The 23,771-nt window shown below is 36.1% G+C and overlaps 3 protein-coding genes and 1 long non-coding RNA gene across 4 annotated transcripts; 3 read left to right on the forward strand and 1 right to left on the reverse strand.

The window, feature by feature from the left end:
• Window positions 1-3,773: 3,773 nt before the first annotated feature.
• Window positions 3,774-4,493, forward strand: LOC110694331. Its single transcript, XM_021871507.1, has 2 exons — window positions 3,774-4,094; window positions 4,215-4,493. Exons 1-2 carry the CDS (start codon window positions 3,774-3,776, stop codon window positions 4,491-4,493), a joined length of 600 nt encoding a protein of 199 aa, XP_021727199.1.
• A 6,953-nt stretch (window positions 4,494-11,446) lies between these two features.
• Window positions 11,447-12,307, reverse strand: LOC110694332. The gene is made up of 2 exons (XM_021871508.1): window positions 11,992-12,307; window positions 11,447-11,928 (listed from the first exon to the last, which is right to left on the reverse strand). The coding sequence occupies exons 1-2, from the start codon at window positions 12,305-12,307 to the stop codon at window positions 11,447-11,449; spliced, it is 798 nt and encodes a 265-aa protein (XP_021727200.1).
• A 3,888-nt stretch (window positions 12,308-16,195) lies between these two features.
• LOC110694333 lies at window positions 16,196-16,603 on the forward strand. The gene has a single exon (XM_021871509.1). The coding sequence runs from the start codon at window positions 16,196-16,198 to the stop codon at window positions 16,601-16,603; it is 408 nt and encodes a 135-aa protein (XP_021727201.1).
• Window positions 16,604-16,907: 304 nt separating this feature from the next.
• On the forward strand, window positions 16,908-20,374 carry LOC110694410. The gene is made up of 3 exons (XR_002505824.1): window positions 16,908-17,330; window positions 18,420-18,481; window positions 19,571-20,374. It is a non-coding gene; the product is annotated as an uncharacterized LOC110694410 (long non-coding RNA).
• Window positions 20,375-23,771: the final 3,397 nt, after the last annotated feature.

Below are 23,771 nucleotides of genomic sequence, written 5' to 3' on the forward strand. Positions count from 1 at the left end.
AAATAATGCTGCTTTAGCTGAGGCCATCCGTATGTTAGCTGAGAATTTGAATCAGAATCGAGCTGACCAACCTGATCCCCATGCTGAGATGTTCAAGAAGTTGGCCCAAGTTAGGCCACCAGTTTTCAAGGGAGGTGACGATCCTACCTTCTTGGAAAACTGGGTCCGAGAGTTTGATAAGCTGTTTGTGGCACTAAATTGTCCTGAGGGTATGAAAGTTGATCAGGCTGCTATGTACCTTAAGGATGAGGCTAATATCTGGTGGAGAGATAATGCGGAAATAATTGTCCTGAGGGTATGAAAGTTGTGGCACTAAACTGCATTGAGGGATAAGTTTTACCCCCCATTTTTGAAGAAGCAGAAGGCTCAAGAGTTCATTAACTTAGAGATGGGCCGAATGTCGATTTCGGAATATTATAATAGGTTTATGACCCTTGCTAGGTTTGCCCCTGAGGTTGTCCCGACTAAGGAACTGAAGGCATAGAGGTTTGATAAGGGTTTGACTAAACAGTTGCAGAAAGACCTAGCTGGGAAAGTCTTCAAGACCCTAGATAAGGTGTATGAGAGAGCTTCACACATGTACCATTTGAATTCTAGGGATGTAGGGGAGAGTGCTAAGGTCGGAGAGAAGAGGAAGGAATTTGGGAACTCTGATAACCAGGGTCACTTCAAAAGGTTTAAGAATGGGGGCTCATCTGAGAGGAATAACCAGAATGTTAGCAGATTTCTAACGCTAACAATGGGGAGAGGAAGTTCAACTGCAAGAGGTGTAGGAGAAACCACCCTGGAAGAGACTGTGAAGGAAATTTAGTGACTTGTAGGTTTTGCAATAAGAAGGGGCATAAGGAGTATGAGTGTTACACTAAGCAGAACCAACAAGGAAACTGTGGGAATAGTGGGAGCACCCAGCAGAGGCCCAACAACTTTCATAACCAGGGAGGTAGAGGCAATGGTCAGACTAGGAAGTTCGGGAATGGTAACAGTAATGGCAGCAACAGACCTGGAAATGGCAACAACAACTCAGGCAATGGCAACAATGGTCACCAAGGAAAGAGCAACACTCCTGAGCGTTTGTCTGTGATGAGCAAAGGACAGGCTGAAAGGTCCTCAGATGTAGTCACTGGTACTTTTTCTATTCACTCTGTTTATGTCAAAGCCTTGTTTGATTTCGGAGCAACTTACTCTTTCATCTCTACTTCTGTTGTGCGCAAATTAAACTTATCTGAGTCGAGTCATGTCGATATGTCGGTCAGTCTGCCTACTGGAAAACTTGTTCATTGCAATAGGTTATTCAAATGCTTGCCTTTGAAAATAGGAGAGGCTGTTTTTCCATCAAATCTTATTGAGTTTAACTTGGGGGACTTGGATGTCATTCTGGGGATGGACTGGCTAAGTTTATACAAGGCTAAGATAGACTGTGAGATACATAGAGTGCACCTGAGTGATCCTTTGGGTAAGACGGTGTCCTATAGACGTTTTGGGGAGCCGAAAGGCATTGAGATCTTTTCTGCTCTAAAGGTTAAGAAGTTGGTAAGTAAGGGGTATCCATTGTACTTCTGTTGTGTCCAAGATTTGAGTAAGGGTGAGAATAGGCGGATTGAGGATGTACCCATTGTGAACGAATTTTTAGATGTCTTTCTGGATGAGATTTCGGGGATGCCACCTAAACGGGAAGTTGAGTTTACCATTGACTTAATTCCAGGAGCTGCACCTATTTCTAAAGCACCTTATAGAATGGCACCAGCTGAGATGAGTGAGCTGAAAGTTCAATTGCAAGAGTTATTGGATAAGGGGTTTATTAGGCCTAGTGCATCACCTTGGGGAGCACCGGTCTTGTTTGTGAGAAAGAAGGATGGGAGTTTGAGGCTATGTATTGATTACAGAGAGTTAAATAATGTGACTGTGAAGAATAAGTATCCTTTACCGAGGATAGATGACTTGTTTGATCAGCTGAAGGGGGCGAGTGTATTTTCAAAGATCGATCTGAGGTCAGGGTACCGCCAGTTGAAGGTTGCAGATAAGGACATTCCAAAGACAGCCTTTAGAACTCGTTACGGGCATTACGAGTTTACAGTCATGCCATTTGGGTTAACCAATGCACCTACCATATTCACGGAATTGATGAACCCAGTGTTTCATGAATACTTGGATAAGTTTGTGGTTGTGTTCATTGACAACATATTGGTGTATTCGAGGAATGAGGAGGAACATGCTCAACATTTGAGAACCATTCTGGAAACTCTTAGAAGTAACAAGCTGTATGCCAAGTTTTCAAAGTGTGAGTTCTGGTTGGAAAAGGTTGCATTTCTAGGGCACTACATTTCTAAGGAGGGTGTATCGGTAGATCCTGCAAAGATCAAGGCAGTAAGTGAGTGGCCTACTCCTAAGAATGGGACTGATGTTCGTAGTTTCTTGGGATTAGCTGGGTATTATAGAAGGTTTGTTAAAGACTTTTCGAGAATAGTCAAACCCATGACCGCTGTTATGAAGAAGCAAACTAAGTTTGAGTGGAACGACAGTTGTGAAGCAGCTTTTCAAACCCTGAAAGAGCGACTAACCACTGCACCAGTACTAGTGTTGCCCGATGGGAGAGATGGATTCGAGGTATACAGCGATGCTTCAAAGCATGGTCTGGGATGTGTTCTGCAGCAGAATGGGAGAGTGATCTCTTATGCATCGAGACAGTTGAAGACGCATGAAGTTAACTGTCCTACACACGACTTAGAGCTTGCAGCTGTTGTGTTCGCCTTGAAGATTTGGAGGCACTATCTCTACGGTGTCACCTGTAGGATCTTTACAGACCATAAGAGCCTGAAATACATCTTCACCCAGGATCACTTGAATATGCGGCAACGTAGATGGTTAGAGTTCCTCACAGACTACAATGTACACATCCAGTATCATGAAGGAAAGGCGAATGTTGTTGCAGATGCTCTTAGTAGGAAGTCGAGTCATAATGTTAATGCTTTGATTGTGGCTGATGAATTGTGTGAGGAGATGAGGATATTGAACCTTGAGATCGTTCGTCAAGGAGAGTTAGAAGGAATATTGAGTGCTTTGAAGATTCAACCGTCCATATTCGAGGAGATTAAGGAAAAACAAAGGGAGGATGAGTCATTTCAGCGGATTAGGGATAGAGTGACTAGCGGCGCAGAGACCGAATTCAAGATTCATGAGGATAGGAGTCTGAGATACAAGGAGAGATGGTGCATACCGCAGAAGTGTGAGGATATAAAAAGAAGAATCATGGAGGAGTGCCATAACACACCTTACTCAGTTCACGCTGGGGGAGATAAGCTGTATAAGGATTTGAAAGAGTTCTATTGGTGGCCGAATATGAAGAGAGAAGTTGTTGAATTCGTGACCAAGTGTTTGACATGCTAGAAGGTGAAGATAGATCACAAGAGACACATGGGGAAAGTGCAACCATTGGAGGTACCGGAATGGAAATGGGATTCTATTTCTATAGACTTTGTGACAGGATTACCGAAGACTCGCAGTGGGAATGACACGATTTGGGTGATTGTAGATAGACTTACTAAGTCAGCGATGTTCATTCCAATCAAGGAAATCTAGAAAAAGAAGCAATTGGCAAGTACTTATGTGAAGAATGTGGTTCGTTTGCATGGAATTCCCAAGGACATTGTGTCGGACAGGGATTCGCGATTCTTGTCTAAGTTTTGGCAGAAGGAGAAAGAAAACCTTGGGACTACCTTGAAGATGAACATTTTCATCCTGCGACGAATGGCCAGATTGAGAGAACCAACCAAACCATGGAGGATATGTTGCGAGCTTGTGCCTTGGATTTTCAAGGGAGTTGGGAAGATAACCTGCCCTTGATTGAATTCTCCTATAACAACAGTTATCACACGAGTATCAAGATGGCACCTTTTAAAGCATTGTATGGAAGAAAGTGTAGAAGCCCAGTGTGCTGGAATGATTGTAGTGAGCGTGTTACTTTGGGAACAGATTTCATTGAGGATATGGTGAGCAAGGTGAGATTGATTCAGTCAAGAATTAAAGCAGCACAAGATAGGCAAAATAGTTATGCCGACTTGAAGAGAAGAGATGATGAGTTCAATGTTGGGGATAAGGTCTTTTTAAAGGTCTCGCCAACAAAAGGCGTGATGCTATTTGGAAAGAAAGGGAAACTAAGTGCTAAGTATGTGGGGCCATATGAGATTCTTCAACGTGTGGGAAACGTGGCTTATTAGTTGGCTTTGCCAATAGAGTTCGAGAAAATGCATGATGTGTTCCACATTTCCCAATTGAAGAAGTATGTGCCTAGTGAAACCCATGTGTTGCAACCAGAAACAATCCAAGTGGATGAATCTTTGACATATGAAGAAAGACCAGTGAAAATCTTAGATCACAAGGTGCAAAGTACTAGGAACAAAGATGTGAAGATAGTGAAGGTCCTTTGGTCTAACCATGAGTACGAAGAGGCTACTTGGGAGGCCGAAGAAGAGATGAGAAAGAAATACCCCGAGTAATTTGATGAGGTGAGTTACGAGGGCGTAACTCTTTTCTTTTAAGAGGGGTAGAATGTAGTGTGATTTCGCGTTTTACCCCATTTATGCCATTTATTGCTTTAAGATTGCATGAACTTGCTTATTATTATCAAGTATTGTTGTGTTTGCATGCTAATAAAGTACGTAAATTTTGGCTAAGTACGAGTTTATCGAGCATGAGCTCAGTTGTTAGGTATATATGATTGAGAAACAAGCAATTTACAGCAATACAAAACGTAATAGTTTTGAGAAATTATGGATTTTGGGTTAAGTTTCGGGGACGAAACTTCTTTTAAGAGGGGTAGATTGTAATCCCCCATATTTTTCTTAGTAAATAATAATTATATATTTTTATGTATACGATTATTTTTAATAATTTTATATGTATATAAAAATATTTTGGAAAGAATTCACAAAAGAAAAACAATAACTTATATTTCAATAGCATTTTACTCACTTTGGGCTATGATTACCATTCTAATTCTACAAACATAAAAGATCCCAAACCCTCATTTTTCTAATTAAGTAAACTTCTCTCAAAAACCCTCATACTGCTTCTCCTTATTACTCCCTTTCCCTTGCTTCCCTGCCTCATTCACGAAACACACAAAAAAAAATAAAAACTCACCTGCGCTGCTGCTCCACCGCTGCCCAGCCTGCTGCTGCCGCCTGCCCTCAGCCGCAGTCCACCACCGCAGCACTGTCGGGCACCAGCCGGTTTCCCCTCACTTCCCTTCTCTTCTATCTTCCTCTTTTCTTGTTTTAATTTCTTCAAAAATTTAATCTTTATATGAATTATTGATTTGATTATGCATATACATGATGAATATTTCAAATTTATTGGGTTATGTTGCGAAATTGTTGAGTTTATGATATACTAAGTACATGATTAATTTCAGATTTTATTAGCTACGAAATTAGGGTTCAAAAATCGTGATTTTCGCAAAATATAGACTTAAACCATGAATAATTGATTTAACTAATTACCTTGTATTTAAACATGATTCTACCTTTAATTTTCGATGGTTATATGTAATTTTCAGATTTTCAGAAAAGCTGATTTTGGGTTTAAACGTTGATTTTTCATGATTTTGAGCATAAAACATGAATGATTGACTTAATTACTTACCTTGTGCTTAATTATGATCCTAACCTTAATTTTTGATGAGTATAATAATTTTCAGATTTTTAAGAAAGCTGAATATTTGGGCTCAAAGCAGGAAGATTAAATTATTTAATTATAGTATGTATAAATATGTTTAAATTCAATTACCTTGATTATAAACTAAATTCAATTACCTTGATTATAAACATAATTTTATCGACATTATAATAATAAGTCAAAATCAAATTGTCACATAAAATTTATTACTTTAATTAAGAAAGGGAAAGAGAACGCTAGTAAGCCGGGACTAGTTCTTGTCACCACCTACTTTACAGAGGGTCGCGCGTAACACCAAATGGCCATAAGTTAAACAGAATGTCCCTAGTGTGCACACCCCTCACTAATACCCATTGATTAGGAGGAAGACAAAACAACAATATACGTCAATTTAAACCAACTAGTAGCAACCGTAACTACTAGTGGGCAACCTGTTCTTCACCCTTTCGGGTTTCATTTCCCTTCTTAATTTAATGTACATTTTAATAGATTAAATTGTCCGATCACATTGCACACGAGTATTGCACAGATCAATTTAATCCCAAGTAACAATATTTTAGTTTCAGTACTTTTAAAACAGAGTCATTTTACAAGACATACTAGTTACAACTCGTTTCTCAATAGGTCTTGGAGACCATCAATCACATATAATCAATCACCCAATTCCCAAGATTTTAATTATATAAAACTCATACGATACCAAATAATCAAATTTTCGAAAATATTATACTAGTATACAATTATAGAAAACTAGTATATAATATAATTCCAGAATATCACACGGTTACGCATCCATCACGTATAATTACGTAAGCACATAGTTGGCACACAATAACTTAAAACAATTTCCTAACGGGATTCTAAAGATGATGGACATTGAAAATTACCTTGAATTGCGCGTAAATCTCAAGGTAAATAACCTCCAAAACGCTCACCTAGTAGCCTCCGTCTACAAACAAACAGATAAACGAGTCTAAGTTAGTCTTACGGCATTACTAATTGAAATAGTTAGTCATTAATTAGTTGTTTATAATACCCAAACTCAAAGCCCACTACGAAACTTTTCAATAGAAGGCAATATAGGTGTAAGTGGCTTAAAACATGAATTTGTTTAACTATTAAAACAAAAAAAATCATCATTTTTTTTTATAAAAAAAAAACCACTTTACTAAAATCCTACCACTACCAGAAGACCTGAGATTAGGAGAAAAGAAAGAAAAAAAAAACAAAGTAAGCGACATTGATTTGCAGAAGAAGACAACAACGACAATTGCAATCCACATTTGTATACAATGGATTAAGAAGGTGGTATATTATAGGTTTCCTTGATAATCATCTAAGATGGATGGAAATAGAAGAAACATGGTTTATTACTACACTCAACAACTATGGTTGATATGGTAGCAAGTATTACGAATTAAAGAAGAGTGTGGATATACGGCAACGGTGTTGACGGTAAGGTCTAAAGCTATGGTGGTCTAAGATGGAGACAAGAACAAGATTCAATTTGAGTGCCAAACGTTGGGTTCGTCGACGGAGTTACGGGTTTAGCAATGAAAGGTGTTAATTAAAGACTACTAGCCGAAAAATTGAAGCTTAATTGACTAGTTAAACATCTAAATAAAGAAGGGATTATGAGTTATTTGAGCTCTCATACCTATCAATCAATGGAGATGAAGGGTGGAAGAAGAAGAGTAGTTTTTTTTTTTTTTTTTTTTTGTTTCCCCCGTTTCTCACGGCCTGCAATCTTACAATGTGGGGATTTGGGTGAGATTCAAGTAACCAACTATGATAAGATTAAAGATTCAAATTTTAGATCAAATAGCTTTCAAATAATCAGTTCCTGAATTTTATACCAAAATCAGTTGTTTTTTTTTTTTTAAATCCGAAAATGGAAATAAAAATAACAATTATAAAAAAAATTTATTATTTTTTTTTTATAAATTTGAAAATAATTATAAATTTAAACTGTATACTAGAAAAAATCGTTGATTAAATATAATAAAAAAAATTGGGGTATTACATCTACTCTCCATAAAACGAAAGTTCGTCCTCGAACTTTAAAGTTAGCACTCAAAATTAGGCTCGCACGATGACAAAGCTAAGTTAGTATTACATTCTACCCCCATTTAAAAGTTTCGACCTCGAAACTTAGAGTACCTGTTCAAAAAGTTCTAGGTAGCGCTTTTTCATATCATGCTCGGCTTCCCAAGTTGCTTCTTTAGAATTCTGATTAGACCACAACACTTTAACTATCTTTACTGCCTTATTTCGAGTATTTCTCGTTTTGGTATCAAGAATCTTCACTGGGCACTCTTCGAAGGTTAAGGTCTCATCTAGCTCAATAGTCTCAGGTTGGATAACATGGGTAGGGTCATGAACATACTTTCGGAGTTGTGAAACATGAAAAACATTGTGAACATTGGCTAACTCCATGGGTAAGGCTAGTTGGTATGCCACCTCTCCAACTCTCTTTAATACTTCATATGGCCCAATATATCTAGGACTTAGTTTCCCTTTTCTACCAAACCGTATGACTCCCTTGGTAGGTGAAACCTTAAGTAAAGCCTTTTCCCCGACTTCAAATTCCACTATTCTCCTATTTTGATCTGCTTATGACTTTTGTCGATCCTGAGCTGCCTTCATGTTTGCCTGTATGAGCCTAACTTGCTTCGTTGTTTCTTCAATCATTTCTGGCCCCAAAGTCAAAGACTCACTGATATCACTCCAACATAAGGGACTTCTACATTTTCTCCCATATAATGCTTCATAAGGTGCCATTCCTATGCTCGCATGATGACTATTATTATATGAAAATTCGATCGTAGGTAATCTTTCGTCCCACGATCCACCAAAGTCCATCACACAAGCTCTCAACATGTCCTCCAGGGTCTGAATTGTTCTCTTTGTTTGTCCATCCGTAGCAGGGTGAAACGTTGTGCTAAACTTTAAGATAGTGCCAAATGCTTGCTGAAACATTTCCCAGAACTTTGATAAAAATCTGGGATCTTTGTCTGAAATGATAACTTTAGCAACTCCATGTAGTCTCACAATTTCCTTCACATAGGCGTCTGCCAGCTGATTCACATTCCAAGTGTCCTTTATTGCTATGAATCTTGCTGTCTTAGTTAAACGATCAACTATGATCCAAATAGCATTCTTTGCTGCCCTTGTAAGCGGTAATCCCATCACAAAATCCATAGAGATAGACTCCCACTTCCATCCTGGCACATCTAACGATTGCAGTTTCCCTCCAGGTCTCATATGTTGTATCTTCACTTTCTGACATGTAAGATACTTGGCCACAAACTCAGCTACTTCACGCTTCATGTTCGCCCACCAAAATTATTGCTTAAGATCTTTATAGAGCTTATCTCCTCCCGGGTGTACAGAGTACGGGGTGTTGTGAGCTTCTTCTAAGATCTTCCTTTTGAGATCTTCATTCTTAGGAATACACCATCTCCCTTTGTATTTCACTGTTCCACTATCATTAACATCAAACTCAGTTGTTGCTCCTTCTTCTTTCATCTTTCTCACCTTGGTCAACCACTCATCGAGCATTTGCTTCTCACGAATCTCATCATATATGGTAGGTTTGACCGACATTGCATTCAACTGCGCGTTCACCTGGCCATACTCCATCACTTCCAAGTTCATTTTCCTAAATTCTTCACAAAGTTCCTTGGCTAAAACCATCAAATTTACTGTATGACTTGTCTTCCTACTCAAAGCATCGGCTACCTTGTTCGCCTTTCCTTCGTGATATAGAATCTCTGGGTTGTAATCGGTTAGAACCTCAAGCCATCTCCTTTGTCTCATGTTCAAATGACTCTGTGTGAATATGTATTTCATACTTTTATGGTCCGTATACACCTTACATCTCACACCATACAATTAATGTCTCCAAATCTTAAGAGCAAATACCACAGCTCCCAACTCCAGGTCATGAGTAGGGTAATTCTGTTCATGCTTCTTGAGCTGCCTCGATGCATAAGCTCCCCAACCTTCCCATGTTGCATAAGTACACACCCAAAGCCATTCTTAGATGCGTCACTATACACTTCAAACCCTTCAGTCCCTGATGGTAAGGTTAAGACTGGTGCTGAGGTAAGTCTTCGCTTCAATTCTTGGAAAGATTGCTCACACTTCTCATCCCAATGGAACTTAGTAGTTTTCTTCATCAAATTTGTTAAGGGTTGTGCTATCCTCGAAAAGTCTTGCACGAATCTCCTATAGTATCCAGCAAGCCCTAAGAAACTCCTTACTTCAGTCACACTTGTCGGTCTTGGCCAATAAAAAATAGCCTGGATTTTAGATGGGTCCACCTCAACTCCTTCCTTTGAGATCACATGGCCTAGAAATGCTACCTTCTCTAGCCAAAATTCACATTTTGAAAATTTGGCATACAACTTCTTTTCTCTAAGAATCTCCAACACTTTTCTTATATCTCCTTTGTGCTCTTCTCTATCCCTTGAGTACACCAAAATATCGTCTATGAACACCACCACAACCTTATCCAAATGTGGCTGAAAAGTTCTATTCATGAGATCCATAAAAGCTTCCGGCGCATTAGTGAGTCCAAAAGGCATAACGGTGAACTCATAATGTCCGTATCTCGTGCGAAAGGTTGTCTTTGGTATATCTTCCTCAGCAATCCTCAACTGATGGTATCCCGTCCTCAAGTCAATCTTTGAAAAGATCCCCGCACCTTTAAGCTGATCAAATAAGTCCTCAATCCTGGGCAATGGATATTTGTTCTTTATAGTGACATTATTCAACTCTCGATAATCAATACACAACCTTAAGGTTCCATCCTTCTTCCTCACAAACAAAACCGGTGCTCCCCACGGTGAGACACTTGGCCTTATATAGCCCTTCTCCAACAACTCTTCTAATTGTACCTTCAGCTCTTTCATCTCTACTGGTGCCATTTTATATGGTGCCTTAGAAATAGCTCCAGTCCCAGGCACTAAGTCTATTTTGAAATCCATCTCCCTAATTGGTGGCATCCCTGGGATTTCGTCTTGAAACACATCTTGGAACTCCCTCACCACCGGAATGTGATCTATGGACTTCTCTTCCGCACTCACATCTTGCACATGACATAAGTAAATAGGGTAGCCCTTTCGGATATAAGAATGAATAGTCATGGCAGACACAATATTAATCCCTGTTTTTGACATAACTCCCTGGTAAGAGATTCTATTCCCCCTTGGTCCCCTAAGAGACACCTTTTGGGTATGACACTCAATTCTAGCCTTGTACTCGCTAATCCAATCCATTCCCAATATCACGTCAAAGTCAGTTAAGTCAAACTGAATAAGGTTTGCAGGCAACTCAGTTCCAGCAATGTTAACTGGAATGCCTTGGTATATGGGCTTACAAGGAACTACCTCCCAAGACGGAATTATTATGTTGGTTGACACAAAGATGATGCTTTTAAAGCATGTTTATTCACAAAAGAAGTGGCTATAAAAGAATGAGATGCCCCAGAATCAAAAAGTAAGTAAGCAGGTTTTGAGTTCACGAGAAAAGTACCCGTCACAAGGTTAGCATTGGAGTCAATCTCGCTCTGGTTCATGACATAAATTCTTCCATTACCGATCCTACCATTGCCATTGTGGTTGCTTCCTCCGCCATTGTTGTTGTTTTGTCCGTTCCCTCCTTGAGCATTGCCATTTTGGGCTTGAGAATTGTTGTTATTGAAGCGGTTGTTGTAGTTTAAGTTCCTCCCATAACCACCTCCATTGTTGCCATTGTTGTTACCTTGCCTCTAAGCTTGATTATTGCCATTCTGCTTCTTTGGACACTCAAATTTCTTGTGACCAACCTCCCCACATTCAAAGCAAGTAAGCAAATCTCCATTACAGTTGCGTCCTGGGTGACTCTTGTCACATTTACGACATGGTCGATTGCGAGATCCTTGCCGATTCTGTTGTCCCTGGCCCCGGTGGTTATTGCTTCGATTGTTGTTGTCACGGCCTCCCTGCTGACCATTTCCACCATTCCCATTGCTATTACCCCCGAGCCGTGGTCTCTTATCATACCCTTGATGGTTCGATGAGCTCTCACCATTCCCCTTCCTCTTGTGCCTATCCTTGACCTCCTGCTCGCGCTTCAAAATCCTTTCGATATTGCAAGCTCTATCATAGGCCTCCTTATAGGTAGCAGCAGTACCAGCCCCAATCACCTTCTTTTGGATCCTAAAAGTCAATCCATCTTCAAACTTCTGAGCCTTGGATCTCTCATCAAACACTACATTAGGACAAAACCTAGCATACTCATTAAATTTCTCAGCATACTCCTACACACTCATACCAGCAGTTTGGTTAAACCTACTGAACTCGATGTAGTTCTGTCTCCTGATATGTTCAGGAAAGAAACGATCCTTGATTGCTTTCTTAAAAGCCTCCCAATTAAAGTTCTGTTGAGCTCTTATGGTGGCTCCTTCATTTTCCCACCAAATATCAGCAGCCTCACGTAAATAGAAAGTGGCTTGGTCCACCTTCTGAGCATCAGGGGTACCAGCAGTAGTAAAAATCTTGTCAAAATCACGTACCCAGTTCTCAACCAACATGGGATCTTCCTTCCCCATAAATAATGGAGGTTTCAATGCAGCAAGTTTCTTAGCCATGGCAGCTTGGGGGTCGTTGTCATTGTTGTTGTGGTTGTTGTTGTTGTTCAGCTAGTTTTGCAACAACATTCCAAGGTTCTAGTTCATTTGCTCAAGAGCCCTCAACCTTGCAGCAAGTTGTTCGGGAGTCTCGGCCATTTGTGCAGTTCTTCTCGAACGAGACCTAGTGTAAACGTTGTAATTTTGCATACACAATCTGCACAATTTCAACACTGGTGTTACCACCATACACATTATAACACGACTTATTCAGATCGTGTGAATTGCAATTAAATTAACAATCACATTCTTTCATATAACACATCACTAATACTTATAGACAAGAGTTAAGCCATTTTTAAACCTCGATATCATTCATAGAGTCGACCAATTTCCAAAACAAATAATGCATCAACTTAGCATTAAACTATAGGTTCGCCTATTGCTCTTGTGATTCCACTATAATCCAATTCCTGTCATTACTATACTTGACTAAAGTAAGCACAAGAAAATAAGGGTTTTGTTTTGTACAAGTGCAATAAAAAAAAATGAAATTATACTATTTTATTAAGTTAATTGATAATCATAAAATAAAATATCATAAATATGTTTATCGAAAATTATTTTATTGCAAAATCAAGACAAAATGAAAATCATCTTTAAAGTAGCACACTAACTAGTCTTAATTATTTCGATAAACTACTAGTTGCAAATAAACTAAAACTACATTATAGTTTCTAATCATAATAACTAGCTTTATTTGTAAAAGTATTATAAAAGTATTAGATAAATGCGACTAAAAATTTTCAACCATCATTTTCCCCTTAACTCTCACGAGCTTCATTTTCCTGAGGCTCCTCCTCCTCATCATCATCCAAGTTATAGTCATATTCCCGCTTAGCTTCCATCATTGCTCTCTCCAGGTATTCCATAGTAAGGATCCATCTTCCATTATAATAATATTTATCATTTGGTTGACCTTCAATGTATAAATCAGCATACTTCTTCTTAAGTTGAGAATAGGGTCCCCTCACACATAGTGTGTGTAAGAGAATTTGAGATAGTCTCTCCGGAGTGAGGTAATCGGATTGGCCCTCAAGTACATAGTAATGAAAGTGATCAATGCAAAGATTCAAACGGTAGACATAATGTCGAATGTCTTCATTATACTTCATACGGATCACATAGGGAAAATCGGGTAATACCATTGTACTCTTCCTAGCACTGGAATTTCTTGCCGTTCTACGTTCTCGTACCATCGTCTAAGAAAATAATAACCACATCATAAGTACTTAAATAAGTACTATATAACACATAGATCCCTTATCGTGATTCCCACACTCACGGCTTTCCTAAACTTAAATCAATTTACAAAACTTATATACAAGTTTTAAACCTAAGTCTTTAATTTAATTCATTTTAGTCCCTAAATTATAAAAAACCTTGGCTCTGCATACCAATTTGTAACACTCCCAAAATTCGGGTCATTGTAAACAATAAGAGTAACTCTTATCTTTTCAAAACCGACCATCGAGCCTTGGGAGTGTTACTGCTACACTTATTTTCCATAGAAAACAAGTGCAAAGCAAAAACAAAATACCATTTTATAACTAGGTGATCTAAGTGGCGACAAAGAATTAAATATTCGTTACATCCAAACCGTAAAACATTTTAAAACATTAAATAAAAGGAAAATAACTAAGTTCAGAATTAACTAAATTGTCTTAGCTACGTGATTATTCTAACGTCTCCTCACACGTAATCGAGTACCCTTTTACCAACCTGCAAAATAAATCAGAAACAAGAAAAGAGAGAAACTCCCAAAGTCAGATAAACTGAGTAATTCCAACTCCATCCCGTAAAATAATAATTTTAGTTCGAAAAATATTTTACACAACACAATTTTATCGACATTATAATAATAAGTCAAAATCAAATTGTCACATAAAATTTATTACTTTAGTTAAGAAAGGGAAAGAGAACGCCAGTAAGCCGGGACTAGTCCCTGTCACCACCTACTTTACAGAGGGTCGCGCGTAACCCCAAATGGCCATAAATTAAACAGAATGTCCCTAGTGTGCACACCCCTCACTAATACCCATTGATTAGGAGGAAGACAAAACAACAATATACGTCAATTTAAACCAACTAGTAGCAACCGTAACTACTAGTGGGCAACCTGTTCTTCACCCTTTCTGGTTTCATTTCCCTTCTTAATTTAATGTACATTTTAATAGATTAAATTGTTCGATCACATTGCACACGAGTATTGCACAGATCAATTTAATCCCAAGTAACAATATTTTAGTTTCAGTACTTTTAAAACAGAGTCATTTTACAAGACATACTAGTTACAACTCGTTTCTCAATAGGTCTTGGAGACCATCAATCACATATAATCAATCACCCAATTCCCAAGATTTTAATTATATAAAACTCATACGATACCAAATAATCAAATTTTCGAAAATATTATACTAGTACACAATTATAGAAAACTAGTATATAATATAATTCCAGAATATCATACGGTTACGCATCCATCACGTATAATTACGTAAGCACATAGTTGGCCCAAAATAACTTAAAACAATTTCCTAACGGGATTCTAAAGATGATGGACATTGAAAATTACCTTGAATTGCGCGTAAATCTCAAGGTAAATAACCTCCAAAACGCTCACCTAGTAGCCTCCGTCTACAAATAAACAGATAAACGAGTCTAAGTTAGTCTTACGACATTACTAATTGAAATAGTTAGTCATTAATTAGTTTTTTATAATACCCAAACTCAAAGCCCACTACGAAACTTTTCAATAGAAGGCAATATAGGTGTAAGTGGCTTAAAACATGAATTTGTTTAACTATTAAAACAAAAAAAAATCATCATTTTTTTTTATAAAAAAACCACTTTACTAAAATCCTACCACTACCAGAAGACCTGAGATTAGGAGAAAAGAAAGAAGAAAAAACAAAGTAAGCGACATTGATTTGCAGAAGAAGACAACAACGACAATTGCAATCCACATTTGTATACAATGGATTAAGAAGGTGGTATATTGTAGGTTTCCTTGATAATCATCTAAGATGGATGGAAATAGAAGAAACATGGTTTATTACTACACTCAACAACTATGGTTGATATGGTAGCAAGTACTACGAATTAAAGAAGAGTGTGGATATACGGCAACGGTGTTGACGGTAAGGTCTGAAGCTATGGTGGTCTAAGATGGAGACAAGAACAAGATTCAATTTGAGTGTCAAACGTTGGGTTCGTCGACGGAGTTACGGGTTTAGCAATGAAAGGTGTTAATTAAAGACTACTAGCCGAAAAATTGAAGCTTAATTGACTAGTTAAACATCTAAATAAAGAAGGGATTATGAGTTATTTGAGCTCTCATACCTATCAATCAATGGAGATGAAGGGTGGAAGAAGAAGAATAGTTTTTTTTTTGTTTTGTTTCCCCCCTTTCTCACGGCCAGCAATCTTACAATGTGGGGATTTGGGTGAGATTAAGGTTTGGGATAGATTCAAGTAACCAACTATGATAAGATTAAAGATTCAAATTTTAGATCAAATAGCTTTCAAATAATCAGTTCCTGAACTTTATCCCAAAATCAGTTGTTTTTTTTTTTTTTTAAATCCGAAAATGGAAATAAAAATAACAATTATAAAAAAAAAATTTATTATTTTTATTTTTATAAATTTGAAAATAATTATAAATTTAAACTGTATACTAGAAAAAAATCGTTGAATAAATATAAAAAAAAAATTAGGGTATTACAGATTCAGTCAAGAATTAAAGCAGCACAAGATAAGCAAAAGAGTTATGCCGACTTGAAGAGAAGAGATGATGAGTTCAATGTTGGGGATAAGGTCTTTCTAAAGGTCTCACCAACAAAAGGCGTGATGCTATTTGGAAATAAAGGGAAAGTAAGTGCTAAGTATGTGGGGCCATATGAGATTCTTCAACGTGTGGGAAACGTGGCTTATAAGTTGGCTTTGCCAATGGAGTTCGAGAAAATGCATGACGTGTTCTACATTTCCCAATTGAAGAAGTATGTGCCTAGTGAAACCCATGTGTTGCAACCAGAAACAATCCAAGTGGATGAGTCTTTGACATATGAAGAAAGACCAGTGAAAATCTTAGATCACAAGGTGCGAAGTACTAGGAACAAGGATGTGAAGATAGTGAAGGTCCTTTGGTCTAACCATGAGTACGAAGAGGCTACTTGGGAGGCCGAAGAAGAGATGAGAAATAAATACCCCGAGTTATTTGATGAGGTGAGTTACGGGGGCGTAACTCTTTTCTTTTAAGAGGGGTAGAATGTAGTGTGATTTCGCGTTTTACCCCATTTATGCCATTTATTGCTTTAAGATTGCATTAACTTGCTTATTATTATCAAGTATTGTTGTGTTTGCATGCTAATAAAGTACGTAAATTTTGGCTAAGTACGAGTTTATCGAGCACGAGCTCAGTTGTTAGGTATATATGATTGAGAAACAAGTAATTTACGGCAATACAAAACGTAATAGTTTTGAGAAATTATGGATTTTGGGTTAAGTTTCGGGGACGAAAATTCTTTTATGAGGGTTAGATTGTAATCCCTCATATTTTTCTTAGTAAATAATAATTATATATTTTTATGTATACGATTATTTTTAATAATTTTATATGTATATAAAAATATTTTGGAAAGAATTCACAAAATAAAAACATTAACTTATATTTCAATAGCATTTTACTCACTTTGGGCTATGATTACCATTCTAATTCTACAAAAATAAAAGAGCCCAAACCCTCAATTTTCTAATTAAGTAAACTTCTCTCAAAAACCCTCATACTGCTTCTCCTTATTACTCCCTTTCCCTTGCTTCCCTGCCTCATTCACGAAACACACAAAAAAAAAAAAAAAAAAAAAAAAAACTCACCTGCGCTGCTGCTCCACCGCTGCCCAGCCTACTGCTCCACCACTGCCCAGCTTGCTGCCGCCGCCTGCCCTCAGTCGCAGTCCACCACCGCAGCACCGTCGGGCACCAGCCGGTTTCCCCTCACTTCCCTTCTCTTCTATCTTCCTCTTTTCTTGTTTTAATTTCTTCAAAAATTTAATCTTTATATGAATTATTGATTTGATTATGCATATACATGATGAATATTGCAAATTTATTGGGTTATGTTGCGAAATTGTTGAGTTTATGATATACTAAGTACATGATTAATTTCAGATTTTATTAGCTACGAAATTAGGGTTCAAAAATCGTGATTTTCGCAAAATATAGACTTAAACCATGAATAATTGATTTAACTAATTACCTTGTATTTAAACATGGTTCTACCTTTCATTTTCGATGATTATATGTAATTTTCAGATTTTCAGAAAAGCTGATTTTGGGTTTAAACGTTGATTTTTCATGATTTTGGGCGTAAAACGTGAATGATTGACTTAATTACTTACCTTGTGCTTAATTATGATCCTAACTTTAATTTTTGATGAGTATAATAATTTTCAGATTTTTAAGAAAGCTGAATATTTGGGCTCAAAGCAGGAAGATTAAATTATTTAATTATAGTATGTATAAAATTATGTTTAAATTCAATTACCTTGATTATAAACTAAATTTCAGATTTCAAATTATGTATATGCTAGGGTTTAAGTTGTGAAATTTGGAAGTTTAATTGGGTATTTATGAATATAATTGAATTCTAATTATATATTCCAAGTTTAGATATTTATATCCCTATATTCCACTACTAAACTAAAATTTCAGATTTTAACCCCAACTTTAAATAGCTTTAAATCATGGTTTTATGATGGATTTTCAAGTTCTCAACATACTAACGTGCTATATAACGATTATTTCAAATGAAAATGTTTATGCGGTTGTTTTATAACTTTAAACTAAATTTTCAGATTTATAATTTTACTTTAAAGTGCTGAATTTTTATGCTATAAGCTATACTTATATGATTTTAGCATATAAACTCATAGTTCAAGTACTAAATTATTAACTTTGGCTATTGGCAATAATTTAAGAGCATTATTTCAATGATTTAAAGGATTTTTAAAATAGTTTAGTATTGCTGTAAAATAGTTTGCTTGGGTATTAATTGAGCTATTGTTGTTTTGTTTAGGAGAGGACTTCATAGAAGGTGACTTCTAGCCTTAAAGTGGCCAACCAATTTGTGTACTCAAGGTACGTACAAGTATACGAAGAACCTTGACTTTAGAAGCATGTTTAAGGACTTGGAAAAGACTTAGAATCATGCTAGGAAACTTGTGGATTGGTTGAAATTGTTTGGTAATGAGTTGGTTGATGATCAATGTGATGATTGCTTTAATTCATGTATGAGAGATTGCATTGATTTTTTTCTTATGAGTATTATTTATGCAATACTTTGCAAGGAGAGCTTAGAAGTAAAGCTACAAGTATACATATGGAATGAATCATTTTAATTACTTATTCATTTGTATTGAAATGGAATGAGTAAAGGAAGAGTTAAAGTCTTATAAGATAAGATTGTGGATATGAGGCACCTTATGCATTTAAGGTGTTTAAACACCGAGGTAGTTAAATGATTCAATAATGAATGTTGTTTGTCACCGATAAATTAAGAATTTAATTGGAGACTTGAATGATTTGAATAATTGATTTATGATTGGTTATGTTGTTTGCATATGAGTCATCACCAAATTTAAACTGGTAAATCACGTAAAGTGCAAGAAGGATGAGCAATAAAACTCTGGATTTGTGCACATCTAGAGTAATAACAAACAGGGGTTGGGGTTCACGGGGTATTAGCCGTGCACTTTTCAGAGGCCGTCTGATCTACGAGTCTCTTGTATTAAATTCTTTTAAAATTATAATGAGTTAGATGAGATCTCATACTAGCTATGGCCATGGAGTCGCGCCCGTCTGCCATTGGATGTTTATTAATGTCTTCCGAAAGGAGGTATAGGGTTTTCGTTATTAATGTTCCGGAATGGAGCATAGGGGGACAACCTGGTCTATTGCTTAATCCAATCAAATTAATGAAGTAATCAATGCTATCTAGAGAAAATTTAGTAATAAGTAACAATTAAATCATGTGTTCGAGTCAATGTTTATATTGTGAGTGTATGGAATGCTTGATAGTATCATGCTAAGACTCTTTACTGTATTTCGTAGCTTGTATGTACTCAGCGTTGCTGATTGCGTGCTTTTGTGTGTTTCTCTTGGTCATGGCCTTCGCCTTCAATGACCCTGTAATGATCCAATTCTTACAATTGTAATATTGGGGAGTAGATTTATCACAGGTTTTTGCATAAACTGACTTGCATCAGGGTGATGGGATTTGAGTGGAGCGTTGGTTAATCACTTAGCCTATTTCATATCATAGATTGAATTTTATTTTGGTTCTAATTCCATTTACTTCCTATTTTACTGGATTTTGAATAAGGGCCGTTAAGGTTCCAACTTGTAAGACTAAATTGAGTTTTGACTTCTAGTTTTGAAACTTATGTTTTTTTTAAAGCTAAGTTAGTTTTCCGCTGCCGATCTATAAAACTAGCCTTAACGTTTGAACACGTGGCGGTAACACGCCAGTAATTCTCTCACAAGTTATTAAAAGTATTTACAGGTGATTACAGGTTATTATAGGTTATTACAGGTTTTAAAGAGAGAATTATTGGGGTGTTACAATGACATTTCCCAAATATGTATATAACAAGAATCTAATATATCGTATCACTAATAAATAAAGTCGGTTACGCAGCCAGGTCACGAGACAGCGACAATTGGCATTCTAGATTTTCGCCTAGTGTCGAGCCACGTAAGCGACAAATAGATATTATTGTGATTAGATTAGATGCCACGTTAGATTAGATTAGATTAGATAGAGTTGTTTAGGATAAAAAAGTACATACACATAAAATAATTTATAATTCTTTTGAAAAAAAAATTATCTTTTTATTGACAATAAAATTTTACTTATAGCAACACACCACATATTATAATTAATGTCCAATTAAAAATAGAATTTAACTCCTATACGAATAACCACGTAGTATAATTATAAAAATGGCCATGTATCATTAATTTTTTTTTAGTCTACCATTGATTTATCATCAAAGCTTTTGAATCAGCCATTCTTCATATTTGGTTGTAATATTTTTGTGTATGTTTGTGATTTTATTAATGAAACTAAAGAAGTAAAAAACAACTAAAATTAGGACACAACATAATCTGTACAATACAAGGGAATCTTGAAGTTGATTCAGATCAATGTTAGCAAGGACTTAGAACTTTACAGGTTTTTCACTTAAAAAACGTTTCAATAATTTTTTTTCCAGATCTTGCAGCTAGGCCACGTGACATCGACACTTGACATTCCTGTTTTTCGCCAACTGTCGTGCCACGTAGACAGCAAATATGTATTATTGTAGCACATATGATGCTAAGTAAGCAGAATTTTGGATAATTTTTTTAAAGTAAACATGTTGTATAGAGTTTTATTATTGATATACTTCTAATATTTCATATTTACAAAATTAATCATAACTTTAAATAAATATCCTATAACTTGGTTATATTTCCATCATTGAAAAAAGTTCTTTAAAATAAGATCTGTTTATAATATATTTAATTTATATAATAGAGAATCAGTAAAAATAATTTTTGTTCGATAAAAATACAAATAATTTCAAGTTAATAATAAATAGATATCTATTTACATATAAAACTACAAAAGGTAAACTATTATTTATATAAGCGATGTGATATCTATGTCTAAATATTCTGCATTATCAAAAGGGTTTATATGACTGTATTTAACATTCAAACTAAAAAGTTTATCCTAAAATTTTATCAACAATGCGGGCATTGCCCGGGAACAAAACTAGTATATATATATAAAAAGGGGAATTTTTTCCCGAGTTTTTAGAGCGCCATGTAGGATTTTAATTTTAAAAAATTATTAGAGAGCCACTTAGGATTAATATTTTTAAAACGCTACAATCGGATTATGCCACGTAAGATTAGTTTTTTAAAGCGCTACGTGGGATTATAATAAAAAAGCGCCACGTAGGATTAATAATTTTAAAACGCTACAATAGGATTATGCCACGTATGATTAATTTTAGAGCGTCACATAGGAAAATGTTATATTTTAGCCAATGAAAAAAAAAGAATTGCAATTTATTTTAGATCAAAATTTTTATATTAATTTAAAGATAAAATCAGCACGTTTTTTTGTGGCATATATATGAAGGGGAATTTTTTCCCGAGTTTTTAGAGCGCAACGTAGGATTTTAATTTTTAAAAATTTATTAGAGCGCCACTTAGGATTAATATTTTTTAAACGCTACAATTGAATAATGCCACGTAAGATTAGTTTTTTTAAAGCGCTATGTAGGATTATAATATAAAAGCGTCACGTAGGATTAATAATTTTAAAAAGCTACAATAGGATTATGCCACGTAAGATTAATTTTAGAGCGTCACATAGGAAAAAGTTATATTTTAGCCAATGAAAAAAAAAAAAGAATTGCAATTTATTTTAGATCATAATTTTAAATTAATTATAAAAATAAAATCAGAGTGTTTTTTGTATGGCTGGCCATATCGCGTGGTCGGCTGAGACACACCCAAACACTGACCGAGTAACCCCTGATCGTCCGAGTAACCCCTGGTCGATTGAGTAACCCTTAACCAACCAATGAATTCCTGACCTAGTAATCCCGACCACACAGTGTGACCAGCCACATATGAAACTTTGTGAAATAAAATATTATTTTTTTATATTAAGAATTTTAACTAAATATGAGAAACAAATTTAATAATTCATTTTATAATAAAAAAAATTCAAGTAGTATGCAAGCGAATGTCACAAAGTTTATTAGATAAATATATATTTAGTAAAGTATTTTATTAAAAGAAATACAAACAAACCGTACAATCGCACGGGCTTCATTTAGGGAGAGAGTAGCATTACATTCCATACATTGGACATATCATAAGTCATTATTTTTAATAGGGGTGTCAATTTGGGCAAATGGTTCGATTTCAGGTTTCAGGTTGGATTTAGATTGGACAAGTTATTGATTGTTAATGGTTTCGATAAAACATGTTATTGATTAAATGATTTAATACAATAGAAACACAACACAATCCATCACATAGTAGGTTGAAATTTTGGCAATGTCCAAAATTACATATGTCCATAGGCAAGAAAACAAAAAACTTCATATATTCGATAATAACCAAAACATATACAAGTTAATGTCTTATACACAAACAGGTCACGAAAATTAGTCTAATGTTTTACGGATTAAAACATGCAATTCTCTTCCATTCTCTCTTCTATGCATAATAATCCATTATCCATATTGGAGTTTTAGATATGCGTATTTAACATACTAATCACTTCTCTAATTTTATCGAATCAATGCCTGAATTCAAAATAATTAGAAAAACTATTTCAATTAATTTTAAGATTAAAAATAAATCAAAAAGAAATGCCATGTCATAAAATTCATCCAATAAAACAGGCCTTGTATGCACGTTATGGTAGTCATTTTGTTCTTTTAGGTTTTTAATAATCCTTCCTCCTTTTTCTCCATCAAAAGAAAGGATTTTCAATCTCTTTCAAAAGACAATGATTTTTCAACCTCCTTCAAAAGACAAGGTTTATCTCCTCTTTTCGAGGGAGAAAATTCTTAGTTTAAGGGATTTGTTAAACGTCGCCCGCAAATCTCCACATAAAGCCCACAAATATTTTTACTTTGACTCTTTTGCCCTTTTTCTAATTTTTACCGAAACCGTAATTCACTCTCACGAAGAATGTGGAGCTGGAGTGGATCGCCGAGGGACACCGAAAAGCCGTCATCGTCGCCGGAAAGCGAGATAATCCGGGGGAAAAATTACGAAAAGTAGGGGTGGCGTCTGGTCAGGACGCCGCCACCATGGCTGTGGCGTCCTGGCCAGACGCCGCCACCATGGCTGTGGCGTCCTGGCCAGACGCCGCCACCATGGCTGTGGCGTCCTGGCCAGACGCCGCCACCATGGCTGTGGCGTCCTGGCCAGACGCCACCCCTACTTTTTGTAATTTTTTTTTTTTTGTAATTTGTTATTTTTTTATTTATTTTTTTTCTTTTTTTTTGTAATTTTAATTAAACTTTTTGTAATTTTTTTTAAATTTTATTTAAAGTTTTTGTTTTTTTTAATTAAACATTAACACAAAAAATTCTGATTTAAAAAAAAATATATACATTAGAAATAAAAACATTAACACATAAAACAAAAATATTAAACATTAACAAAAGAATTCTGATTTTCCAAAAAAAAAAAATATTAGACAAAAAAAAAAAAAAAAAAAGTGGTAGGGCGCTTGGCCAGGACGCCCAACCCCTGGTGGTGGCGTCTGCTCCGGCCGCCGGGACCAGGGGGCTGGCGTCTGACCTGGACGCCCAGCCACGGCGGTGGCGCCTCTAGAAAACGCCACAACCGT

This window comes from Chenopodium quinoa, unplaced genomic scaffold (genome assembly GCF_001683475.1).
Source record: "Chenopodium quinoa cultivar QQ74 unplaced genomic scaffold, ASM168347v1, whole genome shotgun sequence".
NCBI lineage: Eukaryota > Viridiplantae > Streptophyta > Magnoliopsida > Caryophyllales > Amaranthaceae > Chenopodium > Chenopodium quinoa.